Raw genomic sequence first — 20412 nt, forward strand, 5'->3', positions numbered from 1 at the left:
AGCGGTGTAATGACTGTTAATTGTTCAGTCCTGAAATACAGCTTTGGTCACAATTAAAATGCAGATGTTTGAGATTTATTTATTTTCCCTGATGGACATGATCTAAATTGTATGCTCTGCTCTGTATAATGGTGTCATCTATACTTCTTTTTAAATTAATATTTTTAATAGCAAAATCGATTTTATATCAGCTGGCCTCAGCAAATGGCTTTCCTTTTTGTTAGAGCAAAAAGATAGATTGAACATTCATGGTAAGGTATGTAAGTGTGGCTTTGAGCTACACTACCACAAAATAAATATGTTTTCTCAGTTGCCATCAAAAATTATGAAATTTAAAGCAGAGCTATCTTTTCCCAGCTAGAAGCTAAAACATTAATAGGGAAAATGTCTAGTTTCCATGGAAACATTTGCTTTACATCTACAGGAAAATGTAATAAAAAATAGCAAGAATTTTATTGATAAGAATGATATTTTGGGAGAAGACTTCTTAGAATTAGGTCAATGAAGGTAGATCCAGTTTGCTTACTGTAAACAGGGAAATTTAATTCCACTATTCTCTTCAGTTCCTGAATAACTGGCTTATATTTGCAGACACATTTATGTCATTTTCAGCTTTTGCTTATGTCTTGTCTTGAATTTCTAAGAGATAGACATGAGTTATTCCATATTAGCAACAAAGGAAAAAAGAAGTAGAACCAAACAACTGAACTTTGGGATTATTGTTATTATTAATAATGTCCTTGAAAGAATAATTTTTACCAATTACTAGAAGGTAAACCTACAGATTTTATCCTGCCAGTGAAAATACACACTGATCAAACAATGGTGTCAGCATAGGTTTTCTGTTAGACAGCCCACTGCATCTACAGCTATTAGACCCCTTAACAGTCGTGTCACAGTAAAGTTATTTCAGTAGTTTGATTTGATTGCAAACTCAGATTACATTTGGAAAGAAAAAGATAGGCAAGGACAGACCATAAGGAGCAGAATGTGCCAAATGACAGCCTCATATCAAGATGGAATGAGAACCAAAATTCTATTTATGATAATACTTATCTGAATTAGAGTCAAACATCTGTATTTCTACAGATGTAGATCTACAGTAAAAACATTTTAGTAACTTGAATCCATCATCACTGCTGTGTACATCTTAATATAATTTAAGAAATGTGGCAGATGCATATGGACTGACATTTTTAAAATGTGGAGGGTTTAAATCTCCATCTTAGGTAAAAATGGATGGAAATGTCTGGCTAAATAGCTTGGATCAATATTTTTAAACATAAACTAAACAATTATTGAATTAAGCAATACTTTGCTGAAAGGGAGATAGAAATGAATGAATATTTTCTAAAATATCAAAATGCCACCATAGGCAGGAATCTGATTGGAATCTGATTCTGCTCCTACCCTCTTTTTATGCAAGCAAACACTTCAAAGCTGTGAGACTGCACCGTTCAAGCAATGATTACTTGTGAACAAGATGGAGTGAAGCCACAAAGACTGCTCCAAAAGCTTGAGTGTCCAACTGTATAAAGGTTGAAGACACTAATTTCAGAAGAAAGAGACAGAGATCCAGCTTGTACCCTATATTTTATAAAAAGCAAGTTAGCTCACCTTTCTTTCCCAAAAATAAAATTACTTCAAATCAAAATGACTTCCAAGAAAAGGGACCATTTATTTATTTACACTTTTTTATGTAACCATAAAACTATTTTTTAAAGAAAAAAATCATCTATGTTTTTGTATTTGTTCACAAAATTTTTGCATTAAAACATAAAAACTGACTATCACAGGGCACTTCATATAAAAAATAAAAATATTTTAAAAATATGTATCAGTTAATCCAGAAATTTAATTAAATCAAATTTAGTTGAGTAATTCAGTTTTCTGGTTTGTTTTCTCAGCTTTCTAAAGTATAGAGTGATCATCATGGAATATTGAGGGTGTACATACAAATATTTATTGTGACCAATAGGAAGAAGTACCTTCTGTATAAGTAATACCAATAGTTGATAGAAAATTCACACCTCATCCTTTTTTCTTGGTATTCTATTAACTCCGTTGCCATGTTGTTACTTCTCTTACCACCATTCTGATACTGCAGTATTTTCAAAGGATTTCTACTAGTTAGAATACAATGATTCTTAGTAAATTCTTGAAGCTAAACTTCAAGAGCTCAGCTTTAAAAATTTGATGGCAGTCCTTTTCTTCAGTTTTCTCCAGTCAGCTAATTAAGCTTCATTCAAAAGTACATTAGCAGGAGTTTCATCCATTATAGACTTTAGAAACCCTGGCCAGAACTGAGAGATCATTGTGCAAAGGATATCAGGCAGACACAGAAGTGCTTTTCATCCCAGAGATAATAAGCTTAATAAAGGTAATATTTATATGTAATATTTAATTACAATTGCTGAAATAATTATTTTTAATGAATTAATGAAAATGAGTGTTTCGGTATGGAAGCGTTCACATTGGTGTAAATGCTGCTTTATGTTAATTTAGCTAATTGCCAGAATATTGTTTGAATTTGAAAATTCTGTGGGTGGACGTAACATGATAGGTATGTGTCTTTTCATTTGACTCTTTTTCAAATTTAATTTTGAGAGTTAATGAAGAGAACTGAAGAGGGTTAAGCATGGAATCAGGTTGATTATGGCCAGAAAAATGTGTAGATTGTGTTCGTTGTGCTTGAAATAAATTAATGCACCCTCCTACCACAATAGAAGTTGAATATTCTCAATGTTCATTCAATGTGCATTGAATGACTGAGTATGAATTTATTTTCCACTATTATTTTGATTAAATATGATAAACGGACAATTTTTCTGAAATTCACAATGCATAAAATTAGCCATACGAAGTCATGGTTCATTTCTTCCTTAAAATAAGAAAACTGTATAGCTATATAATGAATACAATAAAATTGGTAGAATCTGACTCATTGTATTCTGCACAATTTAGCAAGAAAAGAATGTAGTGGTGTTGAGCCAGAAATAAAAAGCTTTGAACTCTATCTTCTACATCCTAAATGGGCATGAAAATCTTAATTAAAAAAAAAAAAAAAGTCTTCATCCATAAATGTAAATTCTGGACTTTTGGAGTTGGATACAGCAACAGGATTTGTGTTTTAATCTGTATAATCCAAGTGGGGATGATCTAAATCTGTGAATGTCTAGAAGAGCTAACCTTAAACAGTGCAGATTTAGGCTTGCAGGCAAAGCAAATAGGTGTGTATGCATGCAATTGAATCCTATGCTGGAATACATTTCCTCTTGTTTTAGTTATACACCAAATTAAATAGATATCTTATCTAAGGCATTCAGATCCTTGCTCTAATCAACAAATAGAGATACATATTCCCATGGTGTGATTCAACCCATCTAAAACATCTATCTGCAATTTTTGAAACAACATAATTTATTTGTAATTTAAAAGAAACAACACAGCCTTATTTTATCATATTTGTTCTGGCAGCTATGAAGGGTTAAATGAATTAGAGAACATTGCATATGTGATCTCCATCCATCCTGCAGTCACATTGCACACACAGAACTTCATTATTTTATCTTATGCATATGTTGTAAAGCTGGCAATTTCTGATACATTTCAGTGAGCAATCATTTAGTGCCTTGGGATTGGTTAATTCAAATTCAAGCTATTCTTAGTGATTCCTCACCCTCAAATGTTTTAAACCTAATTTTGGAGGTGAACAAAATGTCTAATAATGTCCTACTATTAGGTGTATATTTGACAATAATATCTCTCCTTCTTAGAGTGTTGTTGGACACAAGAAGAATTGGAGGTGATGCACTGCATTGTGTTAGTTTTTCTACAGGTACAGGAAGCCATGCCCTCTAGCCTGTCTTCAGAATGAATACCTAATGGATTTAGGAAAAGGGAAAATGAAAGGCAGAATTAATTATATGCTGGAAATAATTTTATTTGAGGTTTTGGCAGGAACTTTAGTGAGTATTAGGTATTCGCTTCTCCAGAATAGACAATATGTGCACCTAAAACTGCTATTTAAAATATGAATATTTTCATAATTTAGTATAAAAATAGTTATAGCACAAGAATTTAACTTAAATATAAGAACTGTGAAATTATTTATCCTTTAATGTACAAATTTATTCTTTCGAAGAATATTTTGCTACTTTTAACAAGGTTGTGCCAAATATTTTTATTTTTCATTGTATTTCAAACACAGAACAATAATACTGACTACTTTTTTTTTTTTTAAATAGGAATCTTCCAGTGGTTAAATATTGTCTATCAAACATACCTGATAGATAGTGAATATTTTTTTATTATAATTTCAAGTATACATGGATTACTGTGCTACAGGCTTTCCATAGAATAGCTGGAGTTTGCAGCCTAAAATTTTTTTGAAGAAGAGAAGTGATCATTAGTTGTATAACTATTAACTTCTGGTTTGATTTTCTAATTCAAGGACAAAGTTGTGTCATTAAGATGCTAACAATATAAATTACAGAAGTTCCAGAAGGTCATTTTGCATTACTTTCCACTGAACTATGAATCTCCTAGGTTCTGAAAGGAAGAGCTAGATGATTTTATGTACTCAAACTCACAGCTGGGGAGTACTTCATTAATTGGTTCAGTGCTTAACATGCTTGCCAAGTGAGCAGATGCCAATAAAAAAGTCACCATAGGGTGACATTTAAAGGACCTCAAACTATTCAATATATTTTTGAAATGAAATTTAAAGAATTTAGTTACTTCATATGATCTGAAGTCACTTTTTCAGTGCTGTTTTTAGATTTTTTCCAATAAAAATGATTAGTTTTGGCTCAAATATTAATGATGTGTTTGAATATAATAATGACCTATTACATACAGACGACAAAATAGCTTAAGCTATTGGGTTTGACTATGAACTATGGCACCAGTAGAGCTGCCTTTTTAATGCCCTAAGCCCAAAGTTGAGTAAGACCACATCTGTGGTCTTCAAAGAAATTCACAGTTCCCCAATAAGTAAAATAATTTCACTGTAATGTGATTGAATTGATGCAAGATTTCTGAAGACTTTTTCTTGTTTGTTTGTTTGTTTTAATTTTCTAAGCAGTAGGACTCCAGCTGCTCCAAATATTTAATCATCAAATCTTGTTCACAGAAAAGGCTGTTATTAAAATAGCTGAAATTAGTCTGGATTTCTGGTTATTCCAAATATTGGATGAAAGACTACATTAAAATCATTGCTTAAAGCTTTTCAACACATGTTACTGTCCCAAGGAGGAGACTGAATGGTGATATATATTCTGAAACAATTCTGTTTTCTATTTGGTTTACTTCTTAGGACAAGATTTCAGTACTTTGGAAGGACAATAGAAAAAATCTTCAATCTCCATTTGTTTGGACATCTTATCATAAAGTTATATTAATAATGAAGGCATAATTTTTACTGTAAATCTTTTCATGAGTAATATAGCTGCTTTCTAAGTCTTCAAGCCTGGTCAGTTGTAGGGACCAGGCTTTTCTTTCTCTTGGGTTTTGTGGTTCTTTGGTTTTAGCAGTTTGGGTTTTTTTGCTATGTTTCTCACCCTCCACTGCATTTTCCTATTTTGTAGCTCCAAAAATCAGTAGGAAAATCATGCTAACAGAACAACTGCAGAAATGCTGCCTCCCTGATACATTTTTCACTTGTTGGCAGTAAGAGACAGAGAGACCTGGAAAGAGATACATGAAAAGTCAGTGTGACCATGGCCAAGTTTCCACCCTGAAATATTCTGATACATTTCAGGGAAGGAGCTCATTAGGATCAGACTGGGATCAAGGAACTGCAAAAATCTCTTTTACAAAACATTTTCTGCTTATAAAATGGTTCACTGTTAGGCCCTGTTTACGTACTTGTAATCCATATTTCTTACTTTTCCTCTTCATTATGTTCCTCTGGATATAAGCCAATTCTCTCTCAAGTAAGATTACCTTTATTGACTCAAATATTTGTGTTCACCACTGGGTGCACAGATACAAATTTCAAAGATACTGGATTTTTCTCAGTGATTTCTATTTAATTTCCTTTGTTTAGAAAACAAATAAAAAGGTCTTTGCAGTCCCCACTATATTTTGCTTTGCATTTCTTCAATGTATATTCCTGACTGCAGAACTGGCTGATTATTCCACTTGCTTAGAAAGAGAATCTCTGAACAATCTGTTTTACTGAAAAAAGGAGAGGGGGCTGTTAGCCACTTGCTGTTTGTACCCAGTTGTTTATTTATAGTAATTTTATAAGACATTTTCTAGTTGAATTTTAGATAGAGATGAATTGCATCTGTTCTGATAACATGAGTAAATTTCAGGAAAATGTGAATAAATTCTCGAAGAGGGAAATAAACAAATTTGGAAGCTTTTAGTTGCACATATTTTGAGGCAAAAAGTGATCCCATCTCCTTATAAGAGTTTATAACTTGAATTGCATTTTGGGAAGTCATTGAAAGACTGTTAAAATATGGCTGTTTGGTGAGACAAAATTACTTTGAGTTGTTACTTAATGAAAATGTTGAATTTCTGGTTTTGGAGGCCAGGTTGAATTTTTGGTTTTGGAAACAACTGAAGGATGACAGCCCTATTGGCTCTGAGAGGTAGAACCTGGGGCATGTCAATAAGGCAGGAAACTGGAGGAGGACCATATAGATGATTACAAGGGATGAATAGCAAAAGAAAGAATGGGAAGAGTAGGAAAAGTAGTGTGTACATATATATATATATATATATATATATATATATATATATGGATGGATACATATACATGTACATATACCTATATTTTGTGAAAATGTAAAGCCTCCCTGAAACCAACACTTGGGTAATGAGACTTGCCCAGCTCAAACTGATCATATAAGGGTTGCATGAGAAGAAAAGGGCAAACATCATCTTTGTTACTTACATGGGGTGAGACCATGCAAGAGCACTGGTCTGATAAAGCACCTGTGCCACATCTGTCCAGGTCTTGTAAATGTTTGGGATGATGTCAGAGCAATGTGGTTCTCTTGTTGTGACTATCACACTTCAAGTTCCACTCTAACAGTGCATGTATTAAATGTAACTTTGGATGGAATACTTTGCTTTTTGCTTCAATACTTGAGGCCTGGAGAGACCTATCATTTTAAAATACATGTAATGGTAAACACCCATTTGCACTGTTTAGAAGTAATAATAGACAATAAGAAATAGCCTTCTAAAAAGCCTGTGTTTTGTAAGGTTTCTCATTATTGAATCACCAAGTCAAACTTTTGTTTCTCCAAGCCATATGTTCCTCCTGTTCTCAGCCTCCTTTCTCCCATTCCCATTTTCTATAAAGGACTGTAGATCCTAAAATGACAAGCTGATTGTTATGCAAGATTTCCTTTCTCCAAAAACAAAAAACTTTCTCATTTAGGTCTTGAAAACCTCCCTAGGTTCTGACTTCACATTTCAGTTATAGACTCAGGCAGACTGGCAACACATCTGTTGCCAGACTGGCGACTGATAAGTGGTTCTATTTACTATAAGGATCATACTGATTTAGTCTTGTTTCTCATATTTACTGCCATCAGATGGATGGAACATTTTAACTTTTTCCTTTCACAGGTTTCCTTTATATAATTTTTTGATGATTTTGACTATGAAGGATTATTTCCATTTTCCATGTTTTCTCTCTTTTGTTGTTTTTTTTTTTTTTTTTTTTTTTTTTTTTTTTGTGTGTGTGTGTGTGTGTGTGTGTTCCACTGGGAGTTCTTTGGGGTTGCCTACAAATGAAAAGAAAAATAATTACTCAAATATTAATTTCATCCATATGATTCAGTAAACTGAAATGATAATTTGTTTCAGATGAATGAAGAGATTAATCATCTGATCTAAAAATTAACATTTACTAGTTGGATGATAAAAGATAATTATTTTATGTAGAAAGCTGTTGTACTTTTAATTAGTAGCTCTAAATTAGCTGAGAGGTGACTGAAGAAACAGAGCTTTTTCAAAGTGACTTTGCCATTAAATTTAGAACCCTTATTACATAATTAATAGTATGGTTTGAATTAAACCTCCTATCTTAATAAAGTTCTTTTTTTATTTTGGCAAAATAGTGTTCTATTATTGTATTCTTCTTATTATTACTATTGTTACTCCAGAGTTTAAATTGTTTATTCCTTCTACTATGTATATTACTTAAGAGGTTAGTCTCCCTAAGTACTAGAGAGAGACTTAAAAACAAATTTATCAAAGGAAGACCAGCCTACAAATTTGGGCACCTTACTTAAATACCTCATTAGCCCATTTCATGGTCCCTTGCTACATTTTTTTTTTATCATTTTCTTATATTAAAAAGCCACTTCTGCCCAGAACTATAATGAGGAGTTTTGAGAGATACAATTAATTTGAACTTAATGTAATTTATGTTTATATAGATAATAGTTTTATGAATGATTTTGTTATTGCCATCACAAGAGTCATCAACAAAACCAATTTTTCTAGATCTGTTGTCTCTTTGGGTATTCCTTCTGTTATATACAGGCTACTATTAAGATCTACAGAAAAGCAACAAAAAATTGCAGGTGTTTCCTTTATTCTTCAGTTCAGAGACTGTAATAGAAAAATTAACAATAAACAAAATTCAGATCTTTTACTTCTACCAGTTTTTTTCTTTTCAGAAAATCTTACTTAGACAGTCAGATGCTATGAAAGTGTGATTGTGGTTTGTTTTCTCAAAGCATGGAAGCAATTATGTAATAACACAATGAAGCAAGATTGGAAGATTGCCTATGTTCAAGATTAGCAAGATCTTCACATTTCTCTGTTTCAGAGCACTTTTGTAGTAGCAGGGCAACGGCCTCCTACTGACTGTCTGCCGTCTAAACTCTTCCACTCATTTTTCTCAATAAAATTGGCCAATGAAGTGATGGATCATGCAACATGCACAACTGGTCTCAGAATGTTATTATCTGAGTAGTACCTTCTTCACAATAAAGTACATGTCACTAGTTGTTAGCTGTACAGCCTTGGATTCTTTTCCTGTTCACACACTATTTTGTAAGAGACTCAAGAAAAAAACTTTTTGGGTTACAATTACTGGGCCTAAGTGAAAAGCATTCCATCTAATTGCCTTGTTCCTTTCAGAGAACCCTGAGTACTTGCACTTCATAACAGTGTTTTATTTAGAAGAAGAAAAATAATATCATTAATTATACTTTCTTTTTTTTTTTTCTCACTACTGTATTGCTCATAGATGTACTTTCAGAGAAGTGAACACATAATTTTGTCTCCCTTGCTCTTCCACTCAGAGTAGATTTGAAGCCAGAAGTTTAAACTGTACAAAACAGTTTATTTCATATCAGCAGCTAGGTCTGCAGCTTTGACTACTGCCTTGGTAAAATAATCTCAGAAAACACAGCCTGTGCAAAGTAGATGTGAAATGTACTTTCATTCTTCTGCTTTTATTTAGGTTTATAGCATTAATCACTGATGGATCTGTTAGGCATTATCATAGATTTAAAATGTGTTGTCTTATACACCACAAAAATATCTAATTAAAAAACATTACTAGTGACCAAAGACTTTAGTTTTTAAGAAAGACTATATATAGGACTGACATAATGTAGGAAAATGTCTACACACCTTCATTGAAGCGTTTCAGTAGGATGCTTTGAAATTAGTGTACTTTTATATCAAACAGTATATTGCCTTATTTATTAGTAGGCTTTCTCTATGCTGCTTTTATTCAAATTAAATTTCTAATTCTCACTCTAGTCAGTGCTCCAGATCTGTTAACTCACTCTCAGTCTATTAAATAAAAAATAATTACAGCCTAGGGCATCTGTATTTTTTTTTGTCAAACTGTTTTACTTCAACTGTATTATCACTTCGATCCTCTTTCCCTAGTTTAGAAATGACATTGGCAACATATGAGAGGTATATTTTTCATGCAAGACATTGAGAATGACATTCTTTCAAAAAAAGAAAAAAAGAAAATAGTAGGTCAAGCAAGTTTTGCAGTGTCTGTGATTTGGGAAATTTATTCCAATTTAGTGCTCTCACTAAAACCATACTGCCACTTGCTACCCCATGCCCCGTCCCTCTTGTGGGTGGCTGGAGATAAGAACTGGAGGCTCAAAAGATCATGGTTTGAGATAAGAAAAATTTACTGTAAACAGCAATGAGATAAGAATAAGATCAGTAACAGAAACAGTATTAATGACAGAGGGCATAAGAAAAGAAACAATTCACATGGAAGAGAAGCCAGATGATAATAGACAGTACCAGATGGCTCTCTGTGCCAGGCTTGCAGGATCTGAAGGAACCGCTTCTTCTCAAAGAGCCTTCCTTCCCCCATCCCTGACTGTAATCACATGAGGTGGTAAAGAAAAACCTCCTGTCCTGGCCATGCCCCTCCTGCTACTGCAGAATGTAACCCTGTCCTGGTTGAAACCAGAACACACAGGAACAGAGACCTTTTTCTTTTTAAATGTGGTGTTACATTTCCTTCCACTCAGCAAAAATACTGAATAGTAAGGCATAAAATACCATCTATTTTTTAGGTAGGTAAGAAAATGAGATAAATTTAACATCTATAAATCTGAGGAGTATTAAAGGAGTTAAAATTATAAAATATATTTTTTTTTTGTCCACAGGGATAAATTAATCTATGTTACCTTTTTAAACAAATTATAATAATAGGTGTTTGAATTTCAGTTGAATAAAATCAAAACAAATCAATATAGAGAAAAGAAAATTTGTGGGGTTTGATGCTTCCTTCAGGTTTCTGTGATAGCAGATGTACATAATAGGAATTTTAAAATTATTGCAAGTAATATACTCTATAATTAATAATATAAAATAAAATTATATAACTAGCAATAAATAAAAAATAAATATTGTTTTAACTGTTTTCCCTCTACTGTTGTGTTGTTGCAGATCCTGAAAGAGCTTTACATGTATGCATGATGATTCAGGCCAGGAGAGAGGGATGAGAGTTGCAGAATGGGAGAAAAGAGGGAGGCAGAGGTTTGAAGCCAGAGGAGAATGATAGTTTATTTAGTGTAATAAACTCTGCTGATTTTAGAAGAAAGCAGGAAATGTGTTAATTAGGAGAGTTCAGTCCTCTTCCAGCTCCAGGAAAAGTCTTAAATCTCATACTTTACGTGAAATTGCACTCATTTGTGGGGAAATATGCATGTAAGTTTTTTTCTGTGCAGTTTAACATCACTCCTCATGCTGAGCTTCCAGTGTTAGTAACTGCCCATCTTCTGTCTCCAAATTTATTCTTATTATCTTTTTATACATTCAGATAAATATTTCCTTTTCTCAAACATGAGAAATCAGCAGATCCCATCTTCTTCTTCCTCTCCAAGTCTGAGAATGCAGGAATACTATGAGAGGAGAGAGGACAAATCATTTTTCTGTTCAACCCTTCCTTTGTAGAATTGAAACAAAGGAAGAACAGCAGAGGATGACTTACAGCTCAGTCTAGATCTGTGGGCTCTGGTTTTTTTGCGATCACAGAATGGAACAGCTATTTTCTTCACCTTCATCTCTGGGAGGAAAATGGCACATGTGAGCTTTAAGAGCCAGAACTCTTTCTTGTCCTTCCTTACCTCTTCCTTCTTTGCTGAGAGACTCATTTATTCTGCCTTTTCCTCCCTAATAATCTGGATATCATACCAGGAAATGCAGGATTACATTTGCCATCTCCAGCTGAGATTACCAAAGGAACACCAATAATTCTTGATGAAAAGCAGATAATTCAGTAAAGGCTTTTTCCACAGACTTTAAGGAGAGTCTCCACAGAGATTAAGGACTAGACAGTAGTGTTAGTCACAAACATTGGGAAGAACTAGTATATATTCCAATTAATTCACCCTATTCAAGTTAACTGGCACATCTTTGTGTGGTTTGGAAAACCTCCATGACTTTTATGTTAATCACTCATAATAATTTGCTAGTAACAGTAAATTAGTGCTATACATATGATGTTGAAATAGAATTTTGTCATATTTGAGGACTTTTGTAGGTTTGTCTTGTATGGTCATGCTTCTTTATGCTGGGAGACTTGTGTAAAGTTTCTATAGCTTATCTACAGTTCAGTTGCTATAGAAAATGTGTGTGTATATATATATATATGTGTGTGTGTGTAAGAGGGGGCTACTTTTACCTATTGGCAGCTTTAGCAACTTTTCAGTTATATAATTATTCTCTTTATTTTATCAAGTCCATTTAGTTTCATTGCTCAGTTACTCAGCACATCTCTGTCCATAACTGATGCCAGTAAGAATATCCCTTTCAATGGTTTACACATAAACCCCTCTCTAGCCTTATTTTGACATCTAGTCTGTAGTGCACCCAAGAGGCTCATACAGGTGGAATTAATTTTTAGTTCTTCCAAGGTCAGGAGCACTAGACAACTGTTTTATTCTGCTGTTTTGAAATGAATCAGGATTTACACAACAAAATACTATTAGCAGAGACTCTATTTGTATTCACAAACAATAATTTTCCTGTTGCAGCTTATGATAAGAAGTGTCAACCATAACAGAGAAATGCAACGGATATCACTAAAGATCACTGCTACAGACACAGACGAGACTGAATGTATTAGCAATAACTGGCAGACAACCAAATGTTTGGAAATGTCAGAGGAGAAACATTTTTTAAAAATGAGACCTCTGCTACTATTTTCATTTAGAAATTACAGTAGCAGTGCTAACTCAGACATAGTCAGTGTTATGTCAAACTGAATTATTACACTGACCAGCAAAAGATCAAATCTTCTAATTCTTTTATGTGAGCTGGTCAAAATCAATTTAGGTTTCCTTACTGAGAGCAGGACTCCTATCCATGAGTTCTGTAAGATCCTCTCTTTAGGATGTCATCTTTCAATCTTTCCTCCAAAAACCTTCTCAGAGATTATTGACCTACTTCTCTTCAAAAAGCGCAACAAGCACTCAAATTATCTTGCAGCTTTACTGGACATTTTTCTCAGCAGAAGGGGGCAAATATCTGTTTATTTGGTGTCTAAATGAATATGTTACTTTTAAAATGCTGAGTCAGTCTGTCATTTGTATTTCAAGTTCAATGCATCACAGTGTATTGCTGATTAATCCTAAATACAAAGGAAAAATTCATAATATTTTTCTTATCTCCTGTTTGTTACAAAGCTAAATATTTAAATGAAAAGAGGCATTTAAAGAGAAAGGCTATGTTCCTGTAGGAGGGGCAGATATACATTGCAACAGAAGGTAGACTGATTTTTTTAACATTATAGTAAAAGTAATTTTTCTGCTTTTGTCATAGATTAAAACAGCAAAGAGTCATATTAAGACTTTGTACCAGATCATCTCTGAGTTTATTATATATAATTTCCATGATTAAGCTATGTTATGCAAAAGTCTTGGCTTGCAGAGCTACTTCATATAAATAATGTATGAACCTTAACTTTAAAATATTTCTAGATGCAGATATTATGATATTAATTTATGCATTTATTTTTTTTCAAGGCTACTCCATGGCTGGTTTGAGATGTCTTGAAATTGAATCCAAAGGAAATTGTAGAAATGAAAAATTCAAATAATGTCCCATTTCTCAAAAAAAAAACAAACCAAAATCCCAAAACAAAACAAGAAAAACCTCACTCTTTCCTCCCCTTCTCTTCCTTAAAAAAAATCTAAAAAACTGTAACTTCTGCAAAGAAAACTGGTTGAAAGTGATTTTCATCATACTAGGGTAGTCAAATCTTAATGCAGGTGTCTATTTTGTAAGGAACTCCTCTCTTTCTTCTGAGAATGGCACAAGGTTTTTCCTATCAGTTGATCATTTGATTGATGGCACTAACATGATCAACCCTAAGGACTTGCTGGGTCTCTTTCATTGAGAGAAAACATCACACAGTAGTTTCCTGCTTCCTGGAGTTATGCCTGAATTCTGTTTATTTAAAGCATAGATTTTCTGGATTGTCATTTATCATTTGGCTGACTGACCATGAACCATCACTTAGCACAGTGAATGGGATTTCCAGACTTGGGAGTTAGGATGCATGAGAAATTTGCATTTCTTCTTTCTTAGTGCACACTTGTTATCCTTAATCACCATAGATACTATTTCTCTAGTGATAGATTTCTCTGTTTTTTAAAGAAGTTTCTCAAAAATGTGGACTTCTTCCTCTTTTTTATTTTCTTTCCCAAAAAAAATTTTAAATATGGTATTGTAATTTTTTTAAGGAGTTCACAGGAAAAAAAAAATTAAGCTAAATCATAAGCAAAGAGAGCATATCATCAGTGGACCAGACATAGAAACAGATTCTTATGGGTTTTTTTTCACTGTGAAATAAAATTTTTATATTTTATTTGTTCATGTTGTGAACAAAACTCTCTTTTGGAAATATTATTTAGACAGACTACAGAAATTTTTTTGAAACTACGAAAAGTTAACTATTACAGAGTAACTTCAAATTCTGAGAAAGACATCTAGCTCTAAAATTAGATCTTTTTTATACCACAAGTGGTAGACACCTGAATACTTTATTTTTCATTCACAGTTAGAAGAAGCCTGCTTTAAATATATTAGAGGAAATTATCTAAACTACCGTTTTAAAGCACAATTTTAAATTCACATTCTTAACAAATAAGTTGACTTATATGGGTCTTTTGTTTGTTGGGATTTTACTCAGTTCTTTCAACTGATTTGGTGCTAGAGAAACAGTGAAGTTACTATAGAAAATAAGGGCCATGATATAGCCCATATATGTCTTTTCCAGACTGAAATAGATTCTGATTGGAGACAAAAGAACTGTAAAGGTAATTTGGGTTCTGTTACAGTTAATAGGGCGTATTTTCATATTTCCTTGTCAGTTACTAAGACCTATCATTTTAAATGCTGATTCAGGCTTTAAACAAATGCCTAGAGTCTCACCAGCAGGGCATATATGAATAGCACATTTCAGTTTCTGTAATAACAATGCTTAAACCATGTTAGTCCTTCTGGTGTTTTTTTAAAGGCAAGTGAATTTTGACTGTAGTGGACTTGATTTTACACTAAAGCTTACTGATTTCAGTAAACCATTAGGCACACAAAATATCCCTAAGAAGGGAAAATCCAGGGTGAAGAATTATCATCTTATTCTATTGTTATCCATGTAAGTTTTAAAGAGTATTTCTTTAAATCCAATAGCTGACATAATATATAAAATAAATATATTTTTTCCAAGTTAATACTACTTGCTCAGTACTAGCATTAATGACAATTACATCTACATGTTTGAATTTTGAGTTAGGATTAACTCTTTCCTGGATTAGTGTTGTGGGTTGATCTTGGCTGGATGTCAGGTCTCACCAAGCCACTCTATAAATCCCCTTCCCAACAGACCAAGGGAGAGAGAATAAGACTGAAAACAACTAGCAGGTTTAAAGGAAAAAAAAGTCAAGCAAAACTTTGTCTGTACATAAACAAAGGGAACAGTTAATCTCTACTTCCCATCAGAGAGCAATGTTCAGACACTTCCCAAGAAGCAGGGCCTCAGCACACATAGCAGTTGCTCCAAGAGGCAAACACTGTAGGATAAAAAATACCCCTCATTTCTCCTGTCTCCCTTAGTTTTTATATCTGTGCTGCCATCATATGGTATGTAATATCTCTTTGGCTAATTTGAGTCAGGTGTCCTGGTTCTGTCCCCTCCCCCAGGACCTTGCCCACTCCCAGCCCTTGTTAACACTGCTGTGTTATCAACACCTTTCCAGCTACCAATGCAAAGCACACTGTGAGGGCTGCTAAAGAAAAACGAACTCTATCTCAGTCAGACCCAATACAGTCAGAAATGTGAGCAATTCAGGGGTCTCTTTTGGAAGACTCTGATTGTACATGGCCCTGGAGAGATGAGAAGTCCAGGAAGTAAATTTAATTTTCAGGGATCACAACTTCAAGAAAGTAATGGTCCCTGCCAATGATCAGACTATCAAGCAAAGACCCTACCCAGATGAACAAGGAGCTGCTGATAAAACTTGAACATTAAAAAAAAAGAAAAACTCAAGGGGTTGAAGCAAGGTCAGATGTTCGAGGAGGAATACAAACACTTGAACTGCACTGAAAAGATGAGGCTAGAAAAGTCAAAATCCATGTAAGATTGAATCTGGGGTGAAGTCTCTGCAGAAAAATAAATTCAGAGAAACATGAATTAATAAATTTCTTTTTAACTACCGTCTTTACCAGTAAACCAATCTTGAACAATCCTGGAACCCTGAGACCAGCAGAAAAGTCTAGAGTAAGGACGACTTAGAGGAGGATTAGGAGCACTTAGACAAACTGAGCAAACCCATGGGACATGATGGAGTGCATGGGAGGTCAGTTACCCTTGGCAGGTTGTGACTGCTGAGGGAGGTTCCCAAGGGCTGGGAAAAGACAACAACACTCCTATCTTCAGGAAAAGCAAGGAGAAGGATTAAGAGAACTAAAAGCCAGTTGGTCTCACCTCTCTACCTGCAAAGGTGATAGAGGAAATAGTCCTGGTCACCATCTGCAAATATTGGAGATGATCAAGATGATTAAAAGTAGAGAGTTGGCACTGTTCAGCCAAGGGAAAGAAAGGCAAGGCACGGCAAGGGATAAGAACGGTAAGGGACGCAGGATGCTGGGTCAGGTTGCTCAAAGAGGTTGTGGGTTCTCCATCCCCATAGAAGTTCAAAACCTGATTATACATGGACCAGAGCGATCTGGCCATCCTGTCTGAAAAAGGACTGTACTAGATCATTGGCAAAGGCTTCTAGCCTCAGTTATTTTCTAATTTTGTGATAGGAATTATACTTAGGATACTGTTCATAATCTAATGCTATTTAAATTGTACCAGTTTGGGTTTTTTTTTAAACAGGCAGATGTAAATTCTATACATATTGATTTCTTGCTCTAAAGATGAAACTAAAATTTCTTTGATGAATTTTTTAACTAGCAATCTATTTTTGGACAATTACATCTGTTTTTAGATGCTTTCCAAACTCTTTGAAAGTGTCCAGATGTTACAGTGATGAAGGCCATAGAAACATCTACATATTTAGAGGCATGGAAAGTCTGCTTATCTAGCTATTGCCTGTTTAAAAGGGAGCTTTCTTGTGCTGACATAATTTGAATTAATGAATTCCCTCACTGTCCTAAATTATTGGCTATATTAACATTACAATTTACTTGGAATTTTAAAATTTAAAAAAATCACACAAATGGAAATGTATAAAAAACCCCTTAAAATGAATTTTGTTTATTTTTTTCAGAAATGCATAAATCATTAACTATCAAAATTTCAGGAGAAAGTGGTTTTTGAACAATCTTGCATTGTTTATCTTGTAAAATAAAAGACAACTAAATGTGTAAGTAAAATATTAAACCACAAAACACAGAGAAAATTGTATTTTATTTTTAAATAGTATTGCTACAAAACATTGAACGCCAAGATGAGCATAAATTCAGAAATAATTTGCTCAAATTTAGATGTCAAAAGTCTAAAGGACATCTTTGGACAGATGATTTTCAGTTGACAGGGGATAGCAGATGATTAAGTCATTATTCAGGGAATGCTTATCCATCCATCATTAGAGAAAAAAAAAGTCACACCCAAATTCTTCAGTTGAAGTGATTTGATCTTTATTTGAACTGGATAATAGTTTTCAATTATTTGTTTCCCAAAGGCAGACTATACTGAATACTTACATAATATTTTATCAACATTTGCTAATTTAAAAGGTGGTTTGCACACCAAAGAAAAGAACACCAAATGAAGAATGAACACCAAATGAAACCACTACCAAAGGAAGTAGACAATAATAAGCACCAGAAAACACAGGACTAATGAACTGGTTTTTTTTCTAATAATCTGAATTTCCTTTCTCACAACATTATGTCAACTAGTTAGGTATCAGTCACTATACCTTTCAACATTTTGCAGTTTAATAAATCAAAAGTATCCTGGCACACAAAAAGGAAGGAGAATTGTCTAGATTATTTCTTCCCTAGGGGCTGCAACATATTCCTGCTTAATTTGAGAAAGCAGCTTGACTCATGTAAATTGCTCATAAAAGGCTCAAAAACACTTACTTGAGCTTTCTGCTGTTCCATGTTAACCCCTTTCTGGCAGTAATTCCTCTTTAACTCTTCTTTTGATGTCTCAGTCACTTAAAATCTCTTTAAAATATATTTTATCTCAAGTCAATGAAAACTTTTGGTTATGTTCTTATATTTTTGTTTGTATTTTATTAGGAAATGCACAAATGATAATGAAAAAAAAAGTTGCCAAAAATTATACGTGGACCTTTCTCATTCCAAAGTGGCTGATTTTAGGTCATGCATTAGTTCACCTTCTTCAGTGTTAAACTTTTAGATCAAAGGATTCCCAGGACAAAACCAGAGGAAAAACCAATATTGAAATACTTACAAAACATATAAAAAAGACCTGGAATTTTACTCATATATGGTAAAACTGTGGATAAATAGCTTATTTATTTATTTTGTAACCCATTAAAATACAAATATAGCTTAACAAGTCAATTTTTACAGTTTTCCCAGTATACAGCTCTTGATAACAGCTATGTGTACTTGTTACAGGAGCCTCAGCTCTTGCCTGAATTTTCTATGCATATTTGAAGCTTAATTGAAAATGGGAAATAGCAGTGGAAGTCACAAGTAACTTTTCTTGTCTCAATGGCAAAATGAAATTCACTGAGTACGAAAAAAGATTTGATAAAAATCAAAATATGACAGAAAAAATTAACTGGATTAAAAGCTTGTTTGTCATCTTTAGCAACAGCAAGAGAAGACTTGAATCCAGACAAATATTATTTTGAAAATAATCAGAACTATTAAAAACGTCAATGATTTATTTTCTGGAAATTGAAGGAGAAATTCAGCATCTCTCTTATACTTGCTCTTAAAATATGGACAAGAATCTTTGGAAGTGTCTCAGAAAAACTTTTGTTTCAAATTTTTATAAATATAACATTCAGTCTTTTCCTTCAAAAAGAGGCTTTTAAAAACTGAAACAAATATATGATAAGATCATGAGTAAGGAACATGGAACTGCCTTTAAAAAAAAATCAGTCAAAAAAAGTCAACAATTTGAAGACAATTCAGTTTTAATATACAATTTTTAAAGCTTTAAGGATGTATAATCATTGAAAGAAATGGAGGTGAGAGCTTCATCTTCTATAACTAAAACTACCAAATGAAGGTACTGCAGAACTTTTGACAGACAACCAGAACCTAGTAGGAACACACTGGAATATTTATTCCAAAATGTCTAACCTGGATAATGAACAAGAAATGCTTCAATTTATTTTTAGTTGTTCCAATACATAAAAATATCTGGCTGCTTCCACCTTTATATATGTATAGTTCCTAAGTCATTTTCCCCTCCACTGCTTATAGTATTGCATATAAATGTTTTCTAGGTACTAGGGTCAGAACTAACCCAAAAATTTATTTTTCTTTTTTTTTTTTTCCCACTGATTACTTGTATTGAAAGGGAAAACACCTTTAATTCAAATGGGCTATGCAACCTTGCATTGAGTTGCTCCACTAGAATGACTTTAAAAATAAAGATTTTTGTGATTCAATAGATGTATTCTAAAAATTGTTTGTTGCCTTCAATCAGTTGCTCATTTATTTCAAAAAAGCAAAGATGTATGGAATGTTACTATTCTTAAAAAAAGGGGAAACATTCCAAGGTAAGTTACTTTCCAAGTAAAAGTTACAGAGGTTTATCAACAAAATGAATTAATAAAGCACAGCCTATAATGATATGCCTGGAATTATAAAGGAGAAAATTGCACTGAGAACTTAGATGTGTGGTGGAGGGCACAAAATTTGAAAGTAGAAAATAATTCAATGGCAGTAAAATTGTTTTGTTCTATAGTTATTAGAATCCTTTAATGATTATATGTATTTGTAAGGCTTCTGTACCTTCATTGTCACTTTTAGATGTACTTTCATCCATTTACTGTACTTTTAATGGTGTGAAAAATAACCTCCATTCAGCACCAGGACAGGTGATGTAGTTATTTTTAAAACCATATATTAATATATATTTTGTTTTCTCTCTTTTTTTTTTTCCCCTTTCTTATTCTATTCCATGTGTTTGGCTTTGTGTTTTTTTTGTCTTGGCTACTGGTGCCTATTCCTTCTTTTCCTTTCTATTTGGTCAGTTGTTTTTGGCCAGTTTGTGTTTTTCCAGACATCACTCCATGATGTTGTTGAAGTATATGATGGCCCAGCTCTTCAGTCATCTTTGTTATCCTCTCTCTCAGGATCTCATTCAGGTATCATTTAATAGAACTCTCAGTATATTGTTATTTACTTTTTTAAAATCAATCTAGAAAGAAAATATAGTCCAAAAAAAATAAAGAGAGAAAAAGGATTGTCGTATTTGCTTGAATTCATCTCAAGCAAATATAT

The 20412-nt window shown here is 33.3% G+C and overlaps 1 protein-coding gene across 3 annotated transcripts in view; it reads left to right on the forward strand.

The window, feature by feature from the left end:
- The window catches only part of CSMD3 (CUB and Sushi multiple domains 3), a 594913-nt gene that overhangs the window by 457228 nt on the left and 117273 nt on the right, over window positions 1–20412 (forward strand). For all 3 annotated transcript variants that reach the window (XM_077188509.1, XM_077188511.1, XM_077188512.1), the window contains one exon: window positions 20163–20276. In XM_077188509.1, coding sequence (XP_077044624.1) covers window positions 20163–20276 — 114 coding nt within the window. The remainder of the gene's footprint in view (window positions 1–20162; window positions 20277–20412) is intronic.

Source organism: Agelaius phoeniceus, chromosome 1 (genome assembly GCF_051311805.1).
Source record: "Agelaius phoeniceus isolate bAgePho1 chromosome 1, bAgePho1.hap1, whole genome shotgun sequence".
In the NCBI taxonomy this organism is placed as follows: domain Eukaryota; kingdom Metazoa; phylum Chordata; class Aves; order Passeriformes; family Icteridae; genus Agelaius; species Agelaius phoeniceus.